Source organism: Drechmeria coniospora, chromosome 01 (assembly GCF_001625195.1).
Source record: "Drechmeria coniospora strain ARSEF 6962 chromosome 01, whole genome shotgun sequence".
Taxonomy (NCBI): Eukaryota; Fungi; Ascomycota; class Sordariomycetes; order Hypocreales; family Ophiocordycipitaceae; genus Drechmeria; species Drechmeria coniospora.
In genome coordinates this window covers 7,850,485-7,875,451 of record NC_054389.1, presented here as the reverse complement: position 1 = coordinate 7,875,451, position 24,967 = coordinate 7,850,485, and the positions used below count along the sequence as shown (strand labels likewise).

The 24,967-nt window shown below is 58.8% G+C and overlaps 11 protein-coding genes across 11 annotated transcripts; 3 read left to right on the top strand and 8 right to left on the bottom strand.

The window, feature by feature from the left end:
- Window positions 1-1,420: 1,420 nt before the first annotated feature.
- Window positions 1,421-2,051, top strand: DCS_02059 (DUF1690 domain-containing protein; the record flags this gene model as incomplete). Its single annotated transcript, XM_040799388.1, has 2 exons — window positions 1,421-1,473; window positions 1,541-2,051. The coding sequence occupies 2 exons, from the start codon at window positions 1,421-1,423 to the stop codon at window positions 2,049-2,051; spliced, it is 564 nt and encodes a 187-aa protein (XP_040660271.1).
- Window positions 2,052-2,750: 699 nt separating this feature from the next.
- Window positions 2,751-4,191, bottom strand: DCS_02058 (uncharacterized protein; the record flags this gene model as incomplete). Its single annotated transcript, XM_040799387.1, has 3 exons — window positions 2,751-3,251; window positions 3,315-4,090; window positions 4,140-4,191. 3 exons carry the CDS (start codon window positions 4,189-4,191, stop codon window positions 2,751-2,753), a joined length of 1,329 nt encoding a protein of 442 aa, XP_040660270.1.
- A 611-nt stretch (window positions 4,192-4,802) lies between these two features.
- DCS_02057 (phosphoadenosine phosphosulfate reductase) lies at window positions 4,803-6,374 on the bottom strand (the record flags this gene model as incomplete). Its single annotated transcript, XM_040799386.1, has 3 exons — window positions 4,803-5,555; window positions 5,609-6,087; window positions 6,335-6,374. 3 exons carry the CDS (start codon window positions 6,372-6,374, stop codon window positions 4,803-4,805), a joined length of 1,272 nt encoding a protein of 423 aa, XP_040660269.1.
- A 917-nt stretch (window positions 6,375-7,291) lies between these two features.
- On the bottom strand, window positions 7,292-8,251 carry DCS_02056 (alpha-1,6-mannosyltransferase Och1; the record flags this gene model as incomplete). Its single annotated transcript, XM_040799385.1, has 1 exon — window positions 7,292-8,251. One exon carries the CDS (start codon window positions 8,249-8,251, stop codon window positions 7,292-7,294), a length of 960 nt encoding a protein of 319 aa, XP_040660268.1.
- Window positions 8,252-9,899: 1,648 nt separating this feature from the next.
- On the bottom strand, window positions 9,900-10,730 carry DCS_02055 (uncharacterized protein; the record flags this gene model as incomplete). The annotated part of the gene is made up of 1 exon (XM_040799384.1): window positions 9,900-10,730. One exon carries the CDS (start codon window positions 10,728-10,730, stop codon window positions 9,900-9,902), a length of 831 nt encoding a protein of 276 aa, XP_040660267.1.
- A 2,639-nt stretch (window positions 10,731-13,369) lies between these two features.
- DCS_02054 (uncharacterized protein) lies at window positions 13,370-15,385 on the bottom strand (the record flags this gene model as incomplete). The annotated part of the gene is made up of 4 exons (XM_040799383.1): window positions 13,370-14,014; window positions 14,069-14,461; window positions 14,541-15,028; window positions 15,175-15,385. 4 exons carry the CDS (start codon window positions 15,383-15,385, stop codon window positions 13,370-13,372), a joined length of 1,737 nt encoding a protein of 578 aa, XP_040660266.1.
- Window positions 15,386-16,935: 1,550 nt separating this feature from the next.
- On the top strand, window positions 16,936-18,366 carry DCS_02053 (phosphoserine phosphatase; the record flags this gene model as incomplete). The annotated part of the gene is made up of 1 exon (XM_040799382.1): window positions 16,936-18,366. One exon carries the CDS (start codon window positions 16,936-16,938, stop codon window positions 18,364-18,366), a length of 1,431 nt encoding a protein of 476 aa, XP_040660265.1.
- Window positions 18,367-18,782: 416 nt separating this feature from the next.
- Window positions 18,783-19,416, bottom strand: DCS_02052 (uncharacterized protein; the record flags this gene model as incomplete). Its single annotated transcript, XM_040799381.1, has 2 exons — window positions 18,783-19,015; window positions 19,071-19,416. 2 exons carry the CDS (start codon window positions 19,414-19,416, stop codon window positions 18,783-18,785), a joined length of 579 nt encoding a protein of 192 aa, XP_040660264.1.
- Window positions 19,417-21,121: 1,705 nt separating this feature from the next.
- Window positions 21,122-21,982, top strand: DCS_02051 (Protein kinase-like domain protein; the record flags this gene model as incomplete). The annotated part of the gene is made up of 2 exons (XM_040799380.1): window positions 21,122-21,283; window positions 21,332-21,982. The coding sequence occupies 2 exons, from the start codon at window positions 21,122-21,124 to the stop codon at window positions 21,980-21,982; spliced, it is 813 nt and encodes a 270-aa protein (XP_040660263.1).
- A 313-nt stretch (window positions 21,983-22,295) lies between these two features.
- DCS_02050 (uncharacterized protein) lies at window positions 22,296-23,196 on the bottom strand (the record flags this gene model as incomplete). The annotated part of the gene is made up of 2 exons (XM_040799379.1): window positions 22,296-22,593; window positions 22,661-23,196. The coding sequence occupies 2 exons, from the start codon at window positions 23,194-23,196 to the stop codon at window positions 22,296-22,298; spliced, it is 834 nt and encodes a 277-aa protein (XP_040660262.1).
- A 539-nt stretch (window positions 23,197-23,735) lies between these two features.
- Window positions 23,736-23,915, bottom strand: DCS_02049 (uncharacterized protein; the record flags this gene model as incomplete). The annotated part of the gene is made up of 1 exon (XM_040799378.1): window positions 23,736-23,915. The coding sequence occupies one exon, from the start codon at window positions 23,913-23,915 to the stop codon at window positions 23,736-23,738; it is 180 nt and encodes a 59-aa protein (XP_040660261.1).
- Between the last annotated feature and the right edge of the window lie 1,052 nt (window positions 23,916-24,967).

Genomic DNA, 24,967 nt, shown 5'->3' with positions numbered 1-24,967 from the left:
CTGTCAGTACTACTTAAGTGCACTGTCATGATGCGCTGTCCAGAGCACTTGGTACACTGTCGTGACGCTCTGCTGTCGGGAGTGCATTGTACAGAGTACGCATCGCCATAGTGATGCTCCGTGTCCAGAGGTACAATTGTACTCGTTGCCATGATGCTCTGTCCAGGAGCATTGTACTCGTGCATTGCCACGGTGCGCTGTGCGTGTACGTTGTAATTATTACTTGTATTGTCATGATGCATGCTCTGTACATTGTACTTGTGCTGTCATGATCCTCTGTCCGTGTGCATTGTACTTGGGCCGTGACGCTCTGTCCGTGTGCGTTGTACTCGTTGCCATAATGCTCTGTCCTGAGGATCATTGCATCATTGTCATGATGCTCTGTCCGGGTACGGAGGGCGTTGTAATTACTTGAATTGCCATGATGCACCGTCCAGTGTACGTTGTGCTTGCACTGTCATGATGCTCCGTCCAGTATACGTTGTATTGTCATGATGCTCTGTCCAGTGTACATTGCACTTGTATTAATACTGTCATGGTGCTCTGTCCAGTGTACATTGTACCTGTATTAATTAATACCGGCATGATGCTTTGTCCGGTGCACGGTGCATCGTACAGTACATGTACTGTCATGATCTTGTCCAGTGTATATTGTACCCATTGCCATGATGCTCTGTCCGTGTACATTGTACTCATGGCCATGATGATGCTCTGCGAGTACTGAACTCATTGCCATGATGCTCTGACCATGTACATTAAGCCCACTGCCATGATGCTCTGTCCAAGTACGTTGTACTCATTGCTATGATCCCTTGTCCAGAGTACATTGTAATTGCACCATTCCATCATGCTCTATCCAGAGTACATGGTAAGTACTTACTTCCAAGTTGATTGTAGCTGATGGAACATCTGCTACACCACAGTACGCAGTACGGGGTACCTCCTGTCAGCACAACCTTTGTCAGCGTACAGCACGGCCACCCGACCCGCTTAAGGTGCGCCACCGCCGGCAGCCCAGCCGCACTGAGGCTTGTTGCTCGGCATGTGTACTTGCACAAGTGCATGTTCTAGTATTAATACGGAGTACTGCAAGTGTACTTAACTGTAAGTAAGTACGGAGTACTCCGTACATGCAAGTACTTGCTCCGGACTCCGTACTTACTCCGGGAGCAAGTACTTGCAGTACTTACATACATGTACTCCGTACTTACTCCGTACTGAACGTATCAAATTGCCTTCAAAACCGGCACGTGACGCCGCCCAAGCAGCACCAAATCTACGACGCCCCCACCATACCACCAGCCTGTGTGCGCCTCAGGCACCGACTGCCTGGCACCGAGCTGCCTGGTGACGCCCTCAGATGCAAAAAGTCGAGTCGTCCGTCTCACCCTCAGCCCCTACCGCCATCGCGCCCGACATCATGGGCGCCAACACGTCAAAGCAGGACGCCCGGGCCGCCTACGAGTGGAAGTCGTGAGCGCCCGTCCCCTGGCCCCCGCCCCGTGGAGCGCCGCGTGCTGACGTGCCCGCTCACCTCCAGCGCGAGCCCTCCGAGCCTCTCCCTCGACGTGCTCGAATCGCTGCAGTCGAGCCCCGAGGTGCCGTCGCCCGCCGGCTCGCAGCCTCCCCTCCGTCCCTCGGCCGTGCCGTCGCTGACCCCTTCTCCGCAGACCGACGCCTCCCGCGCCCGGCTCGTCGAGCGCCACGTCCAGGCCCGCGTCGCCGAGGAGCTTGAGAAGCTGCAGAGGCGCGAGTCCGAGGCCCTCGGCGTCGCCCACGACAAGATTGCCTCCCGCGCCGCCGCCGAAGCCCGGCAGGATGGGCCGAGCCGCGCGAGCGTCGGCAGGGAGGTCGACGAGCTGCGGCGGAAGCTCGAGGAACGCAAGACGGTCCGCGCCCTGCCCGACGCCGTCGAGGACGCCCGCGGTGCCGTCGTTCGCTGCCTCCGGGAAAACGACCGTCGGCCGCTCGACTGCTGGCAGGAGGTGGAGAGCTTCAAGGCCGAGGTCAAGAAGCTCGAAAGGAGCTGGGTGGACAGGGTGGCGTCCTGATCGGACGGGTCCGCCGGTGCAGAGAGCGACGACGGGAACGGGAGCATAAGAGCAGGCTGGACAGGGTGACGTCCTGATCGAAAGGGTCCGCCGGTGCAGAGCGGCGACGGGAACGGGAGCACGCCCATGCCGCACCGAGCTTCGTACGACGCAACCACGCCGAGCTTCATACGACGCAACCACGCACAGTCGCCACTTTTTTTTTCCCTCTGCCTACATGATGGGCCGTGCTGGAGCTGTCGATGAGGGCCATGTCGCGTCGAGCACGCCCATCGTCCGCAACGAGCATGGGAATGCCGCGAGACGACGTGCCGTGCTGGAGCCGTCGACGGGGTTCATGCTGCGTCGAGCACGCCCATTGTCCGATACGACAACGGGAATGCCGCGAGACAACGTGCCGTGCCTTGCCGACCGTCCCTCGCCGGCCCGCAACGACGGGGTGGCGGCCGAGACGTAGGCTGGCAGGGTTGGCCGATGTTGAGGAGTTGCCCATCCATGCCGTAGATGCATGGCCCGACTCGGCCATCGGAAACCAGGCTTGTGCGTCCCTGAAATCTCATCCACCCAACGTAGACACCGTCGGAGTGGCGGCCCTCCCATGACCACTCTGCCGGGGCGCGCCGTCAGCCGTCCATGCCGTAGATGCATGACTCGACTCGACCATCGGAAACCAGGCTTTTGCGTCCCTGGCGCGCGCCGTCAACCGTCCATGCCCTCCTCCGGTCCTGCTCTCCTCTCCGCCGCGAGGGCCGCCTTTTTCCGCAAGCCCTCGGTCCTCATCCGTTCCCTCCTCGCGGCGGCATCCTCCCACTCGTGACCCTCGCGGTTGAGCTTCGGGTCACCGGCCGTCCGCAAGAGCTCCCGGAGCCCCGCGCGGAACCTCTCGATGCGCTTGGCATTCTCCGAGAAGCGGTCGTTGGCGACGGACAGGAGGGTGCGCAGGTACGCGTCGTCGACGAGGCGGCGGCGCTCGAGGCCGTCGGCCGTCTCGAAGCCCACGAGCGACTCCAAGGCGAGCCCCATGCATCGGACGGCGACCATGGGCATCGGCGAGGCGTGAGGTGCCGCGTGTGCCGCTGTCGCCGCTGACGATGCCGTCGAGGTGAGGTTGATGGCGCCGGATTCGCGGAAGCCCGCCTGGAGGGCCGAGCGGAGCACCATCTGCGCGTGGGCCAGCGATGCCGTGAGGATGTGGAGGATCTTGGCCGCCGTCCTGGTCAGTCGATTCCGTCTCCGTCAAGGTGCCGCTCTCGCTCTTCTCACCATGGGCTCGAACTTGAAGTGAATCAGCCGGCCGTCGTGGGGCTCGTGGCCTCCGGCCGACGACGACGAGGGCTCGGCAAAGGCCAAGGCCTCGGTCCACGCCCGCAAGGCCTCGCCGTCGGCGCAGGCGACGGGCTCGTGCGACACGTAGAGCCACGTCCCCCCGGCCCCCTTGCCGCCGACGCCGGCGACCTGCTCCCGCGGCCACCGCTCGTGCTCGTCCCCCGGCGTCTTCCGGCCCTCGAGGAAGACGCTCACGCGCCCGGCGCAGCTGCTCGTCGTGACGAGGCCGTCGGCGCCGTTGATCTCGTCGATGAGATGCCGTATGCCCTCGTCGACGGAGCCCTTGGGCGAGGCGTCGAGGTATTCGCCGTCGGGCACGGCCAGCTGCTGCAAGATTTTATTCTTCCTCGCGGCAAACTCTGTCGCCGGCGCAGGCAGGCCGCCGCTCCGCCGCCGCATGCCGACGTGGACTCGAAGGGAGAGGAGGGCTCGAGATGCGTTGGCGAGAATCAGACGGCAGCAGGTGGTGAGCGGCTCACGATGGCGATGTCGAGGCGGGAGTGGGAGCCGGAGCCTCTGGCGAGTGGACGTCCGCCGTACCGTGGCGATTAACGACTGCGCACCGTACACCACATTTACATGGACACGGTATGCACAGTGCGTGAGGCCACCACCCGCAACCAACGCACGGCTCAGTTCCACGCAGGGCACAGCACGACGCTCACGACAAGGCGACGCAGCAAATGCCGCGCTGACCGTTGGGTTTGGTCCAACTGCTTCGGCCATGGGAATGCATCATAATCGAGTGTTGACATGACCAACCATGGCCAACCATGGTTCTCGAGGGCACAAACGACGTCGGGGGCAGAGTCATGATAGCATGGTTGCGAGGCCAAGTGCTTGCAGTGCTACGGCGCCTCGTTCCCAGGCCCTGCTTCCACTGAACCATGGCCGGTAGCGACCAGTTGGCGGGGTTGGAGTCACCGCTACGGGTACTTGGAACTGCCCACTGCTCTCTGCCAGTACTGCTTGGAACCGCTGGAAAAGAAACCGCTATTACCTGGAAACGCTGCGGCTTGGAACTGCTACTACTTGAAGCCGCTACGGCTTGGAACTGCTACTACCTGGAACAGTCGCTGCTCGCTGCCAAAACTGTATGCACACTCGCCATGAGCGCAGCGCCGCGGGCTGCCACCCGGCGTGCCCAATATCGGCCGTGAGCGCAAGCCTCCGTGCCCCCATGGTAGCCTCGGCTGCTGGGCGGCCCATGAGCTGCATGCCGTTGGCCTCGGCTGCTCATGACAAGATGCCGCCGGCGCCGAGACCGACTGGTCGAGCGACGCTCCCGACGGCGACGGCATCCAAGCAGCGCGCGACGACGAATGGCAGGTTCCTCCCAACGCCGTCCCTCCCAACGCCTGGGCGAACGCTGGCAAGTCGTGACGTCGTCGTCGACGCAAATCTCTCCCCGCGGTTGTGCGGCCCTCACACGGGCGGAACCACCTGGCCGACCGACTTCTTTTCCTTGGCGCCGTCGGCAAACGGCTCGTACCTCGACCGCCTGTTGTGGATGCCGCACTCCGTCTTCGCCTGGCCCTTCCACCGGCCGGCCCGCTCGTCCTCGCCCTCCTCGACGGGGCTCGTCGAGTGCCAGTCGCCGACCGACTTGTATCCCCGGTCAAGCAGCGCGTTGTACGGCACCGCATTCTCCCGGACGTAGTCGCGGACCTGGGAAAAGCTCCACGTGGCCATGGGGTTGATCTTGATGATGCCCCGCTCGTCGTCGAGCTCGAGGATGGGCATGGACTCGCGGGCGGCCCCCTGGGAGCGCCGTCGACCGCCGACGACGGCCGCCACCCGCAGCTCGTCGTAGGCCCGCTGCAGCGGCTCGACCTTGACGATCCAGTCGTACATGTCGCCGGCCGTGCGCCACATCTCGGCGCCGTACGTCTCCTCGAGCTCCTCGACGGTGTCGACGCCGTCGGGCTTGAAGACGTGCACGGGCACGTCGGGGTAGCGTTCCCGGACGCGGGCGACGAGCTCGTGCGTCTCTGGGAAGTGGTAGAGCGTGTCGAGGAAGATTAGCCCCACCGGCCTCAACGAGCTGTTTTCCCGACGAATCTTGCAGAGCATGTCGAGCGTGGCGAGCCCCGTGAGGCCAAAGGCCGTCGACTGGTACAGGTCGGGAAACAGGATGGTGCAGAAGCGAAGGATGTCCATGGGGTGCATGGGTTCCATCTGGTCGTTGAGAAAGTCCATGTGCTCCCGCGTGAGAGACACCTTGGGCCGACCTTTTTTCGGCAACGGAGCGTCGTCGGAGTGGCCGGATGCGTATCCGGACTCGACGTCGGCGTGGTGCATGCCGCCCCGCGCAGAGGACGACGATGGGGAAGCTGCTCGCACCATGCTCGAGAGGCTAGAATGGAACGAAGCGACGAGGGCTGTACGATGGCGATGATGACGAGGACGACGGCGATAGTGGTGGTGGTGGTGGTGGTGGTGGTGATGGTGAAGATGGTGAAGATGGTGAAGATGGTGAAGATGGTGAAGATGGTGAAGATGGTGAAGATGGTGAAGATGGTGAAGATGGTGAAGATGGTGAAGATGGTGAAGATGGTGAAGATGGTGAAGATGGTGAAGATGGTGAAGATGGTGAAGATGGTGAAGATGGTGAAGATGGTGAAGATGGTGAAGATGGTGAAGATGGTGAAGATGGTGAAGATGGTGAAGATGGTGAAGATGGTGAAGATGGTAATGGTGGTTGAGTGTCCTTGGCCGTGTCAACGTCGACAAAACGACGCTCTTCCGGCGGATGTGGCAAGAATAGACCGGACAAGGATAACGGGGACGAGGGAGTCGCAGAACTTAAAGTGAATGGTGTGCAAGACAGCTCTCGGAGGTGTCGGAATTCAGGAAAAGGGAGCGTCCTGCGCCCAAGGTGGGAAACGACGGGCGACTGACGAGTTGGTTGCTTCTCCTTTACTATCCGACGCCGGGTTAGCAGTGCGAAAAGGCACTCTCGGGGAGTGACAGCGTGCAATCGCCGGTCCTGTCCATCTTGCGTCAGGTAGGGAGCAATCACGACATCGACGCCATTGCTTCCGCGATGCGCATCCCAGGCCTCTGATTGGCCCGAGCGGCTCCGCCTTGGTGGTTAGGTTCTGTCAGTATCGCTGACCTCGCGCCGTCGCAGTGCCGTGGCGAGAGGCCGTATTCGCTACCGGCATGCGCAGCAAGTGACGAGGCAACCGGAGGAGAGTGGGCGTGGCGGCAAGCAGAGTCGGTTGTGCCGTTTCATGCCATCGCGAGGTGTCGGGTGTCGAGTGGGAGGTGGTGGTGTGATGGCAACACGTGGACACCAAGCCCGTAACGTCGTGGTGAGGCGGACGAGCGACGTCGTTGTCCGGCGAGCGTGGTTTGCTCGTCACCGACGCCTTTTTCGTAGCCTGTCTGCGTCGGCAAGCAGTGCATGACGGCAACGTCTGAACCCGAAGCTCGCCATCTGGTGGTCGTCTGTCTGGTGGCCGTGTGGTGGCGAGACGGACGGACGAGCGACGTCGTCGTCCGCAGAGGGCGTGTTATGGGGTACCGACGTCTTGTCGGTAGCTTGCGTGCACACACAAGTAAATTATATCGGATCAAGGATGGATGGAATAATAAAAGAGCCGTTGTCGAGTCCCGTCACGACTGGCAAGCCATTGGCCTCGTCGACGACGGCAGCCGCGAACCGACATGTGCGGCGAACCGACACGCACGACGAATCGACATGCACAACAGGCTACGGCACCGGCATGGCATGCACGTGACGCGCCCCGTGGTCTTGATGGACTGGACTGATTGCCATGTGGTTTTATTTTCATTCGGCGGCAAACCAAGATTTCTCTCGTCTGCCCGCCACCTCGTTCCGTCGCCCAGCTGGCGTGACTTCCACCGTCAAATGCCGCTCGGCGCTCTCGACTGGCCACGACGCAGCATCAGTTGCTGCCGTCGTTCCTCCACGAGCCGTGAAAATTGTGACGCGTCATGGCGTCGTGCGGGATGGTCCCGTCGTTGCTGCTGCCGGAGTGGGATTGCCCCATGCCGAAGCCGTTGATGGGTAGGATCAGAATGTCGCCGACGAGGCGCGGCTCCTTCAGACCGGACAGGTCCCGCAACGAGGTGATGGCGGGTTCGTACCTTTGGAGCTGGGCCAAGACGTTGTCGGTCCAGGCGGCGGCGCCGGTGAGGACCATGACGTCGGCCGACTCGGCCTTGAGCTCCGCCAAGGTGATGCCCTTTTCCTCGACGTACGCTTCGAGCGTGGACACGACGCGGCGCACCATGGACCGCAGCAGCGGGTGTCCCGGCGCCGCGGCAATGGTCCACTGGGCAAACTGCATGTCTTCGTGGACCTCGTTCCAGTTGGGTCCGTCGAGGCGATCGAACTCGACGCCGACGACGACGCGCGCCCGGTCCTTGTACTCGGCCGGAACCCACTCGTCAAAGGGTCGCACGGCCTCGACGTCGAGGTCGGCGTAGATGCCTCCCCGCGTGGCCAGCAGCACGTAGCGCAGCAGATCCGACCGCATGCCCGTGCTCTTCATCTCGCGGAAGATTCGATGCAGGAACTCGTCGTCCTTGTAGTTCTGGTCGAGGATGGGCTCGACACCCTCGTCGCCGACCAGGACGTATTCGTAGTTGGGGTGGCGCGCCAGCCAGGAGGCCGTGTAGGCCAGGGAGGAGGACTCGATCTGGAAGCTTGCCCTGTCGGCCTTGGGGGGCGTGAGGAAGATTTGCCATATCTTGTGCGGTATCGACGACGTCGCGCCGAGGCCGGACGAGGCCACGGACCAGGATCGATAGCTTTGTCGACGACCGGAGGCGAGGCTGAGCAGGGCAACGGCCAGGAGGGCCCAGATGGCTATGGTGCTGGCCAGTCTACAATACTTTAACATGCTTGACTGCTGCGGAGGGAATGCGTCGAAAGAATGTAATGGGTCAGAATGTACGGGTAAGAATGTACTGTACGGGAAAGAATGTACGGGAAAGTAAGTATGTGTAGAAACGAATGGGAGAGCAAGAAAAGACAAGCAGGCAAAGAATGGACGAGGCTATCCAACGATAGACAGCCTTCAAGAATTTGTCGACGCAAATGGGTATGACGAGACGGCCAAGCTGTCGAGCGAGGCACGAATCCGACTATTATGTATTCGTTCCTCGCACGGAGCTGACCGTCTCTCCGCCGAAGCAGCACCTCGACGTCGGCCCAAGGTGGTGGTGCCCCAAACGTAGGGGGGTTTCTGCCTTTCCGCGCTAGGTGCGAGCTATGGGTAAGGCCCCGCCGGCGGCGACGAGGAGGAGACGGCGAGCATGGGGTCGAGCCCTACTTGCTCGACGCCTAGCTATGTGAAACGCCGAGCTCTGACAGGCGACTAGGGCGGCGGAGCGAAAGTCGGGCAAGGCGCCTCGGACGCGAGGCCGGGACGACGAGCAGCGGCCGACCTGTCCGTGGCCCGACGACGAGACGACGGAAGCGCGGCGTGACCATCTCAACCTTGGGCGGCAGGGCGGCGATGCGTTGCCGCGCGAGCTCGTCGACGCCGTGCCGTGCATGTGTATTTCATTTTCATCGCGAGACAGGCCGGCACGCCTATTGGGTGTGCGAAGAAACGGGAACCAGATGGAAGCATCGCCACCATGGCCTCGCTGGCCGTGGGGGAAGAATAAGTATAGACAAAACGGTGGCGGTAGCCCTAGTCCCCCGTTGGGGCGTCGTCGTGGCTGGGCCCATATTCAAGCCTCGCTCTACAGTACATGTTCGCGTCCAGCGCCCTAGCATGACGACCTACGAGCAAGGGTGCACACGAGTACAGTGTACGGGGCGCTCGCGGCGGCTCAGGCAGCATCACAAGTACTTGGTACTGGCGTTGCCTGGCGGCGCTAACAGTGCAATTACTGCAGATGGACAGGCGCAAGTACTCTTCATTGGCGTGTCGGCTTGGTCGTCTGTCTCGGCACTTGGGAGATTCCCCGCCACTGATAGGCCACGCCGAGAGCCAAGCCGATAACGGCACAGTGTGGGTGCGTTTGTCGGCAGTCGGAATCATCGTAACCGCACAGCTACAGTACATGCACCGTGTCAGCCAGCATACAGTACGCATCTACTGTGGCCGTATTACTGCAGTACTGGCACAGCCATATGGTTCGAGGCTGCTCCACCTCAGCAGCGCGTGCCGGACAATTACCGCAGTGTACTTACTTACTGGCTCCGTGCAGAGCAAGCGAGTGGATGCTGTGCAGCGCTCGATTGTGCACTCTGCCGTGCAGTGCCGTACAGGTACAGTACAGGGTACATGAATGCCAAGTACAGGCGTGGCCAGCCCTCCGTACCGCACCCTGCACCGCTCGGGTGGTGGGCTGCATGATTCGGCCCCGTCCCGGTACTTGCGACCGAGACGCAGGTACGCCCACCTGCACGAAATCATTCGTACCTAGTACGGCGCCGCGAGTGTTGCGTACGCTCCGTGCGAGCACTGTACGGTAGATCACGTGGCAGCCATGTTCGCTTCGACGGCAAGAATCTTGCACTCTTTTCTCTCCTTCTCAATTCCCCTCGTTCTCCTGCGGCACGTAAATTTTCCTGACGCCGAAATATTGTTCTTTAACGTTGAACAGCCAAGTCATGGCGCCCGAAACCTTGTCGAGAAAGGTCCTCGACTCGTCGATGCAGCGCGGGCTGACGGACGTGGCGAACAGGGCGTACGACTCCGCGTTGGCCAAGGCGTCGGACCTCGTGAGGCCCAGGCTGCCTTGGTACCCTCGCGTCACGACCCTCACGTCCTTGTTCACGGCGCGCGCGGCCTGGGCGACGACGGTGGCGCCTCGGCTCATGTCGCGGCAGCCGGCCGAATCGTCGGCGAAGAAGGCGTCACAAAAGTATATCTTGGGCACGCCGAGGTCGATGGCGGACGCGTCGTCGTGGTCGGAGCAGAAGTCGCCGTGGCAGCTGTCGGTCGGCAGCCGGGACTCGTCGCCACAATGCCGGAGCACCTGCTCGAGAACGTCGGCGACGTGGATTCTCGTCGACGGAGAATCATCCTTGAAGAATTGCTTCAAGAGTCCGTCGTGACCCTTTTTCGCCGCTTTCTTGCCGTCCTCGGCAAGCTTCTTGCAGTCGGCCATGGCTGCCTTGATCTTGAACACCTCGCTCTTGCGGCAGACGGTGGTGTTGTTGGAGCGGCGAAAGACGGTCATTTCGGGCCTTTCGACGGCTGCGACGAGCGAGTTAGCGTCACGACGGCACCGCACCGCACGGGTCAGTCGAATCGAGACGGCAAGCGACTTACCACCGCCAGGGGCCCGGACTCCATCGACGGGGCTGGGAGCCGCCAGCGCCGAGGCGCCGAGGAGCAGGACGGTTGCGATGACTCTCATGGTGGCGAGGCCGAGCACGGTGATGCTGACGATGGAGGGCGATGAACGGGAACAGGTGCTTTGCCCGTCTACAAGGTGACGTGAGCTTCGCCAGGAGGCCACCGGCCCTTAAGTAGGTGCATGTGCATGTACAGTACGAGTCGCCATGTTGCCGTCGATGGAGCCCATTGTCGTGATTCTGCGGATTCGGCCATGGGGAACGAGTCTGAGTATGCTATTTGCTCCCTACCTATACGCAACGTCCTTTGACGCAAGTACTTGCGGAGTACTCGGTACTGGCACACCCAAGTGCTTGCTATACTTGTAGTACTCAAGTACTTACTTGCTGTACTTGTAGTACTTACCCTCAGCACTTACGTACTTACAGTATTACAACTACTCCGCACAGTACAACTACATGTACCTGCACACCAAAGCAAGTACACCTACTGTACGGAGTACTTGTACTGTACTTACGGCACTTACTTGCAACTATCGTACAGCAAGTACTTTGTACAGCAGAAGCGAAATTCTGGAGGATTACTTACGTACCATGTTCCACACACAGACAACTGCACTGTACAAGTACTCCGTACTGTGCCTAATTACAGTACATGTACTTGCATGTACGGAGTACAACTAGGTACCGATGCAAGTACTCGAGCGCTTGCTTGCAGGGTACGTACTTGATACATGCACCTACTTGTACTCTGTTCACTTTGGCACTCAGGTGCAGTTACATGTACTTGCGGTAGTTGCACATACAACCACTGTACGAGCATCTACACCTACACCTCGTGTACAAGCACCTACAAGTCCTCATCTGGAGGGCTGTAGAACAAAAAGTTCCTCGGTTGCCATGTTCATTCTCAACCCCTGTGCTATCGCCCGAGTACGATGGTACGATGCCGTACATGCAAGTACGGAGTACTCCGTACGGAGCACGTGAGTTCGCACCCGCATGAGCTGGCAGGCACTCGAAGGTGTAAGTACATGTACTTGCTGCCCGTTCTGATTGGTATCAGTAAGTACCTGTGTTTGCTGCCCGTTCTGATTGGCATAGTAAGTACATGTACTGTACGGAGTACAGTAATGACTTGTACCGTGACATGCTACGGCAGTTGTGCCACGCAGGACTCCGCAATTCTCGTGGAATCAAGCATCATGGGCATCGTCTTACGTAACGAGTATTCACTTGTCGCACTGGATGTCGTCGAAAAAGAGGGGCGAGGTCACGGGATCGGCCGAAAATGTCCCATGCCATCTCTTGCCATTGGATTATACTACAGTACTCCGTATACTTGCTGCACATGTACTCCGTACGGAGCACTTACTGTACTTGAGGCACAAGTACATGAACTGTAATACAGCTAGGAGCGTAGTAGGTGCCGAGTACTCGTGGGCGCCTTGGCGCTGGGGCTCCCAGCCTCGCGGATACTTGTACATGTACAGTACACCAACACTTTCGGTACGTGCACCTACAAGTATCATCACCTAAGTACAGTACTTGCACCTACAATTACTCCGTCGTTGTACTGTACTGTACTGTACTTACAGCCCATTGTCAGCCCACCCAGATACTCACTGGTACTTATGTGCAAGTATATGCTGTGCTTTTACGGTGCATTGCTCTCTCTACACTCGCTCTCTACTGTGCGTGCACTTGGAAATCGGCAAGAACGCAAGTACATGTACAGTAGGTGCAAAGTACATTCACTCTACGAGTAGTTGTACACTTGCACCGACTTGTACGAGTACAGAGTACTCTCGTATCCGTATCCTACAGCAAGTGTACTCCGTACTGTGGGCGCACTTCAGCAAGTAATTACATGTACTTAATTACAAGTGCAAACGTACAGTATTATGATCGCTAGTAAGTGTAAGTATGTACTCCGTACATGTACATGTGTTGTTTAAGTACAAGCACACTCAAGTACGGAGTACTGGGTTGTACGCTGTACGGATACCGAGTACGGAGTACCGAAAGCACTTTGTTGTACGCTGTACGGATACCGAGTACAGAGTACTCCGTACATCTACTCGTATTGCATTAGTAGTTCATGTCCATGCTTCTACTTGCCGCATACACCTGTCGTACTTGGTGCCGGCTAGCAGCGGCTTTTCCAACCTCGTCCTCCTGCGTTGGTACATATATTACTTACTTTCTTGCTTGTCGCTGTAATTGCAGCAGCGACAGCATCAAGCGAGTGCGCCTACTTGCACAAGAGGCCACGCCGGCTAGGCCGAACAAGTCATGGATTGCACTCTGTACTTACATGCAAGAGAGCAGGTTGAGCCTCGTTGGAGCCTCGCCATGGACCCGTCAAAGTCGTTGCAAAAACATCTCGAGGATTGTTACCAGTACCTACCACGACCCGTCGGTGTGCTGTACTTGCAGCCTGTACGGCGTCTGCGCACACAAACGAAACAGCACACCTATGGCGTAGTTCGATGAGCATTCGTTGATGCTCCGTACTTGTTGCGCCGTCCTGCATCCGATGCGTTCTTGCCTCGCTCGACTCCATGTCGTGGCGGATATCCCCCCCTCTGGCGTTGTCTGATGGATTCGAAAGGAACGCCATCGACGTTGGAAACCCGTCATGATCCGAGGAGAATGTAAAACGCAGGACGCACGGCATGCGTGCTTCGATGGTATCCGTTCATTCGGAATGACATATTTTGCATTGGCGTTGTGAAAACCACCACTCCAGCCTGCCTCGCCAGGGTATGCTGATCCATGACAGGGAGCCGACCTCGGGACGGCTCGGATCCTGCGTGCTGATCTTTTTCACGAAAGGAAGCTTTCGCTTGGTCTTGCCCAACCCTATGCGCAGCGGCGTCGCAGGGTGCACCGTCGAGGTGTGCTGCTCGCGGTCCGTCCGATGCTGCCCAAGGCAGGACCGACTTCCGTCACGGTAACGGACCAAGATGCCGATGATGGGCTTGTGCGAGGCAGTCTCGTCGGCGCAGCATGTGATTTCCGTGGCATTTTCCAACCGGCAGTTTGTGTAGTACCACGGCTCGTTGTATTGAGTATAAGGCGGCGGCGATGCGGCCATGAGCGACGGTGGATACGGTTTCCACGACGATATGCGGTCTGCCGTCTGGGTCCCCCGAGCATCCAAACCGTCGCCGACAAAGGCCAAGTGCTTGATCCGTTTCGCATCCCAGAATGGGTCCCAATCGTCAAAGTACACCCGCGACGGCCGGTTTGCAGTTGCGTACACGCGGCAGAGCTGAAGCGGGACCTCGGGGTGCAGCATGTAGCTTCCGAACAGCACCGCTCGTTTCCGGCTCGTGCAGAGCTGAAAAAAAGCATGACGTCAGCGTCGAGGCCGCCTTCAAACTACGCAACTCACCATGAGAGCGACGAAGCCAGACTCCAGATGCTTGAGAGCCCAGATTTCCGCGAGGTGCTCATCCGTGCTCATCGGCAGGTGCATCCACAACAATGAGCTTGTTGAAATGGCGTCCATCTCGCTGTAGCATCGTGGAGGCGTGCCCGAATGATGGGAACAAATTGTGCGTATGTGATTGCCCGAAATGGCAACCGAGTACCCCGTTGTCAGCGACGCGTTGCATTCGAAGAAGCTCATGCGCAGGCTGCCGGGTGGCGACTCGGCGACGGCACAAGTGTCCAAGTCGAGCACGCGGCAGGCCAGCCCTGGTATCGGCCACCTCGGGCTCGGAAAGGAGCCCTTCGTCGTCGACGGGACGTGGGCATCGTTTTCGAGTCGTCTGACTTTGAGACCCTGAAGCGAGCCACGGCGTCAGCGTGATCCGACGACGGGCGGTCCGACGGCGTAAGCTGACGTCGGATTGAACGGCAACCCGAGCACTGCCGGCGGCATCGGGAGCCAGCTCCGTCCACCACACTCCATGACGGATGCGAGAGGTCGGCAAGTCCTCGTCGCTGGCGCTCCACACGTCGACGTCTCTGACGCCGAGGTGGTCGTAGGCAACGTATATTTTCCAATCAACATGGCCAGCCCGAGAGTCGTGAACCAGCCGGCCACTCCGGCGGGACGGAGCGGAGCGGTTGTGCAGAGATTGGACGTAGGAAACGCCCTCGACGGCGGTGCGGGTCATGTATATGTCTTGATCGAGTTGGATCGTGTACGTCGACGGGCGCCGGTCCCGCGTGCGATGCTCCCAATCGACGGCGGCGCACTCCCGGACAAGGTATCGGGCAACCATGCAGCAGAGCTCCCGTGGCATGCGGCGCAGGAGCCCGGCGGCACTCAGCTCGCTCGCCACCTTGGACCGGATGCGACGTCGCCTCGTCTCCTCCCAACACATCGACGGATTGAAGTCGTACTCTGCCGCGGCAAGGAGATTCGACCATGTCGGCAGCCGCTTGAGCGAGTGGCATCCGCCGTGGATGCAAGGAACCCGGGCATCATTTGTCATGCATCGACTCTGGCAGCACATGTGCACTTCAATCCCGAGCTCTTTCAGCTCGTACGTGTCATTTCGTCGAAACGGGAACGGAGGGGATGCGTGCTCGTCGTCGAGGACTGCGTGTCGGACAAGCCAAGCATCAGCATCGTCTCCGGCACGTCGTTGCCAAGGTCAAACAGACGTGCCACGACGGCCTCGCCATCCCGGAGCAGAAACTGACAGAGGCCGCAGCGGGGTTTGTCGATGCAGCAGTACCGCAGGCTTTCCTCTTCCATCGTTGCGTTGGCGAGGAAACGTCGACGTCGCCGACAAGCTCATGTCCAGCTCGCCTCTGACGCACGAGGCGGGCATGCGGACATGGGGAGCCGAATGGGTCGATTGTTGGCGGCACGAGTGCCGTTGTTCACGATGCATGCTGCGTACGGAAAATGACGCACCCTGTGAGAGCGTGATGAGTCCAGCATGTCATAGGGAATTGCATGTACGGAGTACTGTGCACGGAGTCGGCGTAGGCATGTCCGGACTACAGTACATTTACAGTGCATGCAAGTACACACTGGTAGGGGTATTACTTGTAATGATGCTGTATTACAGTGCATGTTCAACTACTGTACTCCATCCTCCGTACGCTCACCAGTGATGCGTGGGCTGCGAGTGTCGCACGTGACGCGCAACAATGTGCGCGTTGAAACGTCTGCTGCAAGTACACAAAACGTTGGCGGGGGTGTGACGCAAGAGGAGGGGTAGCTCAGCGCATGTACCAGTACTACGGGGAACTTGTTGTACTTGATTACAGCACATGCACAGTACTAACCTAGTAGTAGTAAGTAGGTGTACAGCATCACTGTGAGTGCTGCTGCTGTTGCAATACTTGTCCTCCGTACTCCGCACAGTACAGTGGACGGGCCCCAGGTTGTACCTGGTATGGAATAATACCTGCACGAATATCCAGAGTACGGACAATCCATCGACAGCAAGTACCTGTACAGGCGCAAAAGCAACTCTGCCTGACCATCATCGGGCGGGGGCTCCATGAAGGCACTCGCATCTCATCGACGCGTACTGCATCGTAGCGGACCGAGCACACACGGAGAATTTCGTTGAAAGTGCCTGTAGAGAGCGAGAGCGACGGTCAGGTACACAGATGCCCTTTTGCGGCGAGACCAAAACATGTGCATGCGTCGTTGACGAGCAGCGTTGATTCCATTCGAGCCCTGAGCAAGCAAGTACATGTACTTGCACACCTACGGTAGGCCAAGTACAAGCAAGCAAATGCAAGTACCAGCAGAAGCAAGTACAAGCACCAATACGGAGCAGGTGCAAGCAAGTACAAGTACCAGCAGAAGCAAGTGCAAATACAAGTAGAAGCAAGTACAAATACAAGTAGAAGCAAGTGCTCCGTAAGAGCAGATCGATGACGTTGAAAGACTCGCTTACGTACTTACGGAGGTCATGGCAGCAGGCAGCAGCAACGTGCAAGAGACGAGATCAACGGACTGCGGATGATGCCATCCAAGACACTGGCCACGGTGCCGTGACTACCAGCACATGAGCGTCGCGCACGTAGATGCTCACGCACCAAGACGTCGTCGGGTGCTTTCCATCGAAAAGCCCTTTTTTTTATCCCGTCGACATTCCTTTTCCCCCTTTGCATCGTGCGAGCGTCCTTAGGACAAACCACCGTCAACGTCGCCGAGCTCTCCCGGCGTTTTTCCGGCCAGACCACGAACCATCCGACCACGAACCATCCGACGCTCGCCTTCCGACGAATCGCCGGCTTCACCTTTGAATCGTGGGCACCTCGCCGTCAGCCAACCTCGACGACATGGTCGACGCCGCAGATCCGCCGACGCCGGGCCCCGGCCGCCCGCAGCTCGCCGCCGGCTTGCGTAGCGGCTCCTACCTCAGCGACCACCAGCAGTACCGCCCTCCTCGCCACCCCGACGCCCACCAGGGCATCGACACCGTCGTCGAGGACACGCCCCCAGCCGCCGCCGCGGGCCTCGCGCCGCCCAAGCCCAAGTCGATGCTGCCCTTCAACGGCATCCCGTCCGAGGACAACCCGCCGACCATCGTCGACAGCGGCGTCAACCACAGCTTCTCGCACCCCAACTGCGCGCCCGCCTCGGGACGCCGGGCCGACCGGCTCGTCGCCACCCTCTTCTACAAGACGTCGGACCAACGGCTGCCGGCCTCGACCTCGGTCAAGGGCCTCGCCGACAGCTGCGAGTCCCTGCCGACCAACCTCGCGCCGACGACCAACATGGAGGCCTTCCCGCTCGAGCCGCCGACGCAGGAGTCGGAGCAGCTGGACCACCTCTACGGATCCTACATATCGCCGCTGTGCATCACCTCCTTCCTCCACCTCATGTCCACCTTCCCCCCGCCCCAGGACGCCGACGCGCCGCACTCGTCCCACCGCTGCCTCGACAACGCCGAGAACCCGCGGGTCGTCGAGCTGACGCTCTCGCCGGCGCCCTCGTACCTGAGCCTGTCGGACCTTCGCCGCCACGAGATGATCTACCGCTTCGAGAGGGAGTGGAACGTCGACGTCGCCCTGCAGCTGGACCGGGTCTGGCGCCGCCACCCGCGCCTCGTCGTCTTCGACATGGACAGCACCCTCATCACCCAAGAGGTCATCGAGCTCATGGCCGAGACGCTCAAGGAACCGGCCGACCTCGCCGCGCGCGTCGCCAACATCACCCGCCGGGCCATGCTCGGCGAGCTCGAGTTTGACGCATCCTTCACCCAGCGCGTGCGCCTGCTCAGGGGCGTCGACGCATCCGTCTTTCGCGACCTCCAGCCCGTCCTCCGCGTCACCGAGGGCGCGCGAGAGCTCATCCGGGCGCTGAAGCGCCTCGGCGTCAAGACCGCCGTCCTCTCCGGCGGTTTCCAGCCGCTCACGAGCTGGCTCGCGACGGATCTCGGCATCGACTACGCCTTTGCCAACCACGTCGTCGTCGCCGACGGCAAGCTCACGGGCGAGACGGAAGGGACCATTGTCGGCCGGGAGCGCAAGCGCGACCTGCTCGTCGAGATCGCCGCCAAGGAGAAGATTGACCTGTCGCAGGTCGTCGCCGTCGGCGATGGCGCCAACGACCTGCTCATGCTGGAAAAGGCGGGCCTTGGCGTGGCCTGGAACGCCAAGCCGCGCGTGCAGATGGAGGCGGACGCGCGCCTCAACGGCGAGAGCCTGCTCGACCTCCTGTTCCTCTTTGGCTTCACGAGCGACGAGGTTCGATGCCTCGGCGAGTGACGGAAGCGACCGTCGGCTCGGCCACGTGACGACGGGGTGCGGTGCCCGATGCACAGGCAGCCGCCAGCAGCATGGCATTTGTCGTCTCGGGCGTGACCTTGCGGACCTCGATGTTGACATTTACCAGAGAATCCAATGGCCAGAGGAGAATCCAATGCACAGTGGGCATGAACCGGTCTTCCATCCCCTTCCAAGAATCCAATGCCCCGAGGGCGAGAATCCGCACAGAGGGCGAGAATCCAGTGCACAGTCGGCATAAATGTCTACCCCCTTCCCACGTCATCGAGTCCCAAGTCGAGTCCTAAATTCTGTTGCCACAATACATCTACAGTACAGGGGCCGCGCGAGCCATGCCTGGTCCAGCCTCCGTCCGACAGCCACGCCGTGGCATCTCGACATGTTCGCCTCGTCGACGCTCAAGGATAGCCATCCTTGCCCCACTTGTTGTACTTGTCGTGAAGCTCCTTGGGAAGCGTCACGCCGGGCACGACGACGACGTTGAGCGCGCTGGGCGCTTCCTTGGGCTCCTTTGTGATGTCGCCACCGGGGTGGTACTTGTACTTGCCGAGACTCGAGTCGCCTTCCCACGGCATCCCGTCCTTGGCTATGGTGACTCGCGTCTCCGACGTGGCGCCCGTCGGCGAGCGGCCTACCTCGGTCAGCATCACGCGGCACGCAGCATTCGCCAGCCAAGGGCAGCGTACCAAAGTAGAAACCGGCACCGCCGAGGGCGGCAACCATGACACCACCGAGGATCTGCGGCCCAATGTTAGCTTCCGCGGCGACACGATCCGCTCGTGCGTTGCTCGTCGCACGCACCCAAAGCTCCGGGTTTTGCTTCGTCTCCTTCCTCAGCTCATCCTGCACGTGGCTCTGGAACCGACGGGTCGAGGTGGAAAACAGACGGCGGGAGATGAGGGCGGCCATGATCAGCGTGTGCGAGTACGTCGTGCACGTAATTCTTGTCGAGTGTGGGAGCTTCGTACGTTGCCTTTCATCAGATCGGATGATTTCAGCAGCAGAGTTCCGGAGACCCGCAGTCTGGCCCATGACGGAGCTCTGTCACGTGTGACGCCACGTGAGCTGCCGCCGGATCCGTCCTCGCCTCGCCACTAACCACCAAACGGTGGAGGCATGACGAGAAGAGCCATCACAACACCACCTACACCTACAGTCCTTTTACATGCGCAGCAGGCAAGTGCATACTGCTATAGCAAAGGAGGGCAAGCTGGCAACTCGTAATGCCATCTACACAGCACCCGTTTGCCATTTCGACTCTGCCAGCTCACCATTGACATCGGTTGCAAGAACAGCCATCATCACAACACCACCCACTCCGTACACCTACAGTCCTTCTACATGCCCAGCATGCAAGTGCACACTGCTAAAGTAAAGGAGGGCAAGCTGGCAACTCGTATTGCCATCTACACAGCACCCGTTCGCCATCTCGACTCTGCCAGCTCACCATTGACATCGGTTGCGAGAACAGCCCTTGCCCCTGCACATCGAACCGGACATGAGCAATGTGATGGGCGACACGGACGTCCTATTCTCGATCAGGCGTGACGGTCATGAATAGAAAATGCCATGGTTTCCTCGTCACTTCGCGGGGAGAGGAGAGAGACGGTCAAGCATGTAGGTTATGACGCTCCGACTCGACGGCTAGCGTTTGCCACTCGAAACTCTGCCCAAGCGGGTTCCCCTGGTAGGAAACTGCCGCGTTATCCTGCCAGTTTGGGTTGTTCCCAAGTAGGTGCCGCAAGTGAGTGATACTGCAACACCCCGTGCACCTGCTTGATTCCGTGCAAATTAATGCACGGTATTAATGCACGAACCGACAGTGAGCAGTACAGTACTTGCGGCGGCCAAAAGTTGCACTTGACCGACAAACTCTCGAGGCGATGCCGGCTCAGTCCTTGTGCGCTAAAGTGCACAGCCTGTATGCGATGGTTTCCTTCTGGCATCAAAAGTGGCCAACGTAGGCATCGATTCATTGAGCGGTTCATGACCACGGATGCCCAGAGACACACCCCTGGCATCGGCCGAGAATTGCTTGAAAATGGCATACGAGGCAACTGGAAATAATACGTCTCAGGACAGCCAACCAGGGCAACACAATGCTTCCTGTGGTGAGTGTTGGCCGCGACAAACTTTGGCTTCCACTGACGGCGCCACGGACCTGCCACGCCAGAATGGGTGTAGGCACTGTGGACACAAAAAGAAAAAACCCCGTTCATGAAGCCTCGTATACAGCGTCACTCTCGTCGTGAACCCTCCATCGTTTCCCGAGTGAACCGGGACTGAAACATTGCGTTCCCGAATGGGCACAGGAGTGCTCCGATGTTTGTCGATTCGGTGCGTAGGTGCCCTTGGTGGATCCGAGGATTCGTCGTTTGCAACGTCGAACGCGGGAGCAAAGAAGATGATGAAACCGAGTACAATGCGAGAGAAACGATTTCCTCGTAGGCGATCAACCTTGATGAAGATTGCGCCGTCAGAGCCACCACCAAGGATATTTGATTTCTCCCCTATTCATTGGCATTCATTGGCTTAGACACGAGTGGCCAATCAACTACCCACGCAAATACGTTGCTCCGAGGTTCATGCGTCGTCATCACCAACCCTGCCATCCATCAAGTTGGACGAACAATTTCCCAGCTTACTTGAACTCGGCCGGACCAACAGACGCAGGCATTTCGTCGTGGCCGCAGCGCGTCATTGGCAAGCATCGGACCTCGTTTGTCCAGTTTTCGACATGGAAGGGCACGTCGTTTCCAAGGACCCCGTGTCGCCCAAATGGACCATCCCGCCCTACAACGCTCCCCCTGTGGACGAGTTTTGCCGACCTCCTGGCCCCCTGAAGCTGCGACCACCAAGGGCAAGATCCAATTCGGAATCAAACCATGCCGAGAAAGTGGTGCGTGTCTCGCCATGAAAGAACTTGCCCCGGCTGATCGCTCAACAGTCCTTTCGCTTTCGAACGCGTTTGATTACCGCCGCCGCCACGAAACACTCCTACATCCACCCTCACGTTCTGCTTCTTCAAGTCCTCCCATCCACTACGGAGCGACTTGTCCGAACTGTCGTCGGTCTTCTTCCCTCCTTTTTACGCGCCCAATTCGAAGCGTTCTTTCCTGAATGGAGCATATCTTCCCGGCTTGTACTGAAACGTTACAAGGAAGGTTGGGATGAGGAGTTCGACATGGAGAAGGTAATTTATGAGAGGGTCAAGCCCTTACAGGGAATCGTCGTCCCAATATGCTACGGTGAGCTCAAGTATAAGGGCACTAGAAGCCTCCTATTGTCCGATATCGGTGGGGAAAACCTAGCTACACCCGAGGGATCCCTAGCTGAGCCGAGAGATCTTCGTCGCATGCTGCACGAGGCCTTTAGCGCTCTTTCTCAATTTGGTATAGCACATGGCGATTTGAAGCTGGATAATTTCCATATTGTCGGAGATAAGATTTTCGTTCTCGATCTGGAAAGCGTGGATGAGAATCTTTCCGACGAAGACTTTGCCATTCGCATCAAAGACGACATTAAATTCCTCACTCGGCAGTATGAGGCTAACCAAGATTGCTTCTGGGAAGACGGACTCGTCGTGTTAAATACCTAAGCTCGCCTGCGTTGGTACCCATGCCTTGAAGAGTCAACCATGTGCGATAACCCGCTTCTGCTGCCAAGTTACTTGAGATACTACTTCTGCTTGCCGTTTCCGCCCCGACGTCACTCTTGCCATGATTTTCATATGCAAATGTCTCGGTTAGGATACTATCCGCGCCGGGTGCCGCAACCTCACAGTACCGCCTCCGGACCCCAAATTGGAAGAGTCTCCCGGACAGGGTTAGGGTCAATGGGGTGTGTCCATATCATCTCCCCCGTGTCAGTGTCTACCGAACGTTCGTACTCGTCGGGGTGTCGAGGGCTGTTCAAGTTGCCGTTCTTCCAAAGTGGACAACCATTGTAGAATTGCCGAAAATGGGACGAGTGCCGGCCCACCGTCGGCGGCTGGGCGAGGGAGCCTTGAAAACGGCGGAGACCTTGTACGAGAAGCATGTAGAAGGCATAACGTAATGTCGTCGTGCTCTTTGTCCGAGGAAGAACCCAGCAGTCAACAGGGCAGCCCTCCTCTCGGATCTCTCCTGGCGTGTTCGCACGAAACTGGAGAAGAACAAGTGTCTCGCCGTCAAAGCAGAACACCCTAGGCACTCGTACTTGTCGGCGTAGCTGCCTTCCCCGTTAGCTCCGTCGCGAAGGATGTGAAAGCCGCAGCCGACTGGAGGAGACTGCGTACCCACGTAACTCCTTGGATAGCCTTTTCTGCGTCATATCCATGGAGATATTTCCACGCTGCCAAGGACCTGGATTGATAAGGTTTCGCTTCATCTCCCCTATGGCGAGAGCAACCTTGTGATGCCTAGACCTGAAAGCATAAGTCGCATCTATCTCCTCGGCGACTGCCTTGTCCCCCATCGGCTTCGAGTGTGAGGTTTGGGTCAGCGCAGGGTATTGACTCCAGGCAGCGAGCACGACGTTGGATATCTCGGAATGAAACCATAATTCGCAGTCAGCCTCGGTCTGTAGTCGCCATTGTCGTTCGTTTGGAGAAACCGCTGGTGCACTCATCCGCAGTGCGTCGTCGGCGTAGGGAGGCAGGAAGGCCGCTTGGAAGTCGGCGACAGCACATCCGTTCTCGACGCGGGTGTGTGTGATGATGTTCTTGATGAAATGATATTGCTCGGCCCATTTTTTGTTCGTGCCTGTTTGGAGTTGCGTTTCCTTCACCGGACTCGTCGGACTCTGCATCAACAGTTCGCCAACAGTGCGCATGGTGGCGGTGATTTGGATTGCGTCTTCTTGAGAAGTGGAAACGAAACCGGCAAGAAAAGGGGTATCATATATAGGACCAGCAGAGGTGGTAGCTTGAAGGCGGCATCTCTTCTGGACGCGTCCACTGTGCTCAATTTCACACGCTCAGGACCCAACCGCACCGAGCTGCAGGAATTTCGCGGCGAGTTCGGCTGGCGCGCGCGAAGGCAAGGCAGGGGAGATGCCGGCTTCGTATATTTCTCATTGAAGCTGGTTGTAGCAAGCGCTGCCGCGTAATCCCCCTACCGGTTGTGCACTTTGTCAGGCAGGCCAGGGGTAGAGAAGAGCGGGTGTTGGGGACAGCGCGGTTGCTCAACAACAATGCCGTCTCAAACATGAGCATGACGGCCTGCCTGCTCTTGTTCACGGTTCGCTCCGCTTCGATTTGGATGTTGAGAGAGTATACCACTTGCATTTGCAAGCTTGCGCCTCCTCTTGAAGCCCCCATTCTGTTCGTCCCATATCCGCCAGGCATTTTGATTTTGGCCGCTCTGGACGGTTCACGCCGCCATCTCAGCAGGATCGTCCATGACGAGTCCACCCATACGGATGGCTTCATGCCAGACGCTTCTCATGATCGGCGGGTAAGCGCTTTGGAGGGCCTCAAACACGCCGCGCTTGGAACGCGTGCGACGATTGCCGTGGTCGACTGCCCGTAGCCACGGGCGATCCGGGGCCATGGCATGTTATGCCCGCCAATAAATGACCATCCCAAGCCGTACTCGGCAGCGCCGTGAGCTGCTTACCCGCCATGGGCCTGAAGTCATCCATTCGAACAGGGACACGGGCCGTCTAGATGCACGTCTTGCCGGCACGTGTGATTGGAAGTGGATGCGGTTCAGGCGACGCACTCCATCAACCAATCGTCGGTGGCTCGAGGTGCATTGCCGTGCAGTCTGACACACCAGCCGGGGATTGGGTTGTGGTGCTTGGATTGTCACGACAAATCCATTATCACTGCGGACATGGTTGCGTGTGACGTCTGCTTCTGTTTACCGCAGCACGAGCCGCCGAGAAGGTGACTTGCCTTGAAAGGAATCACTCGCAGGCATGACCCCTGAGAGAACAATGTCGGTCTCCGTCCGTGCCAGTCAAGTTTGCGAGTACAGGTTGACCGGATTCTCCGATTCACACATGGAAAGCCTAATTCGCTTACAAGGTGACCGACCAACCGCTGGCGGCCTTGGTCTCGGTCAAGGGCCGTCGAGGCAGTTTGCATTCGCACGCAAACCATGGATGTCCGATGAACTCTTGATTCGTCGACATCATGGCCAATACACCATGTCGCACAAGTCTCGAGTGAGACGTAGCGGAACGACTCAAGATGATGGCGGTAGGTGTTGTCAGTCTTGTGGAAGCGCCCTGGCCACTGGCAACCGTACCGTGCCTAAACAGCGCCGCCCTCCGCTTGGCCTACCACCTCCTGCGTCGGCCAGCCAAGGTCGACGAGTCTCTTGCAAAGGAGATGAGCAATTTCAAGAACATTGCCGAGACTGGTTGAAACACTTGCCCTGGCATTGTGGGCGAGAACCATCCCGTCGTGCATGATTCCGGCCAGCGTCCACATGCCGATGTGTTTCGATCTGCCCGATCCACCTGCGTGCTATGTCGTTTTCTCCGGAATCTAGCCATCCCTGGATCGGGGAAATTGGCGGGTTTAAGCCTTTGGAAAGGGTACGCCATGTGGTGCAATGTCTCCATGCGTGCGAGATTCCGACTACTTTGTGTGTGG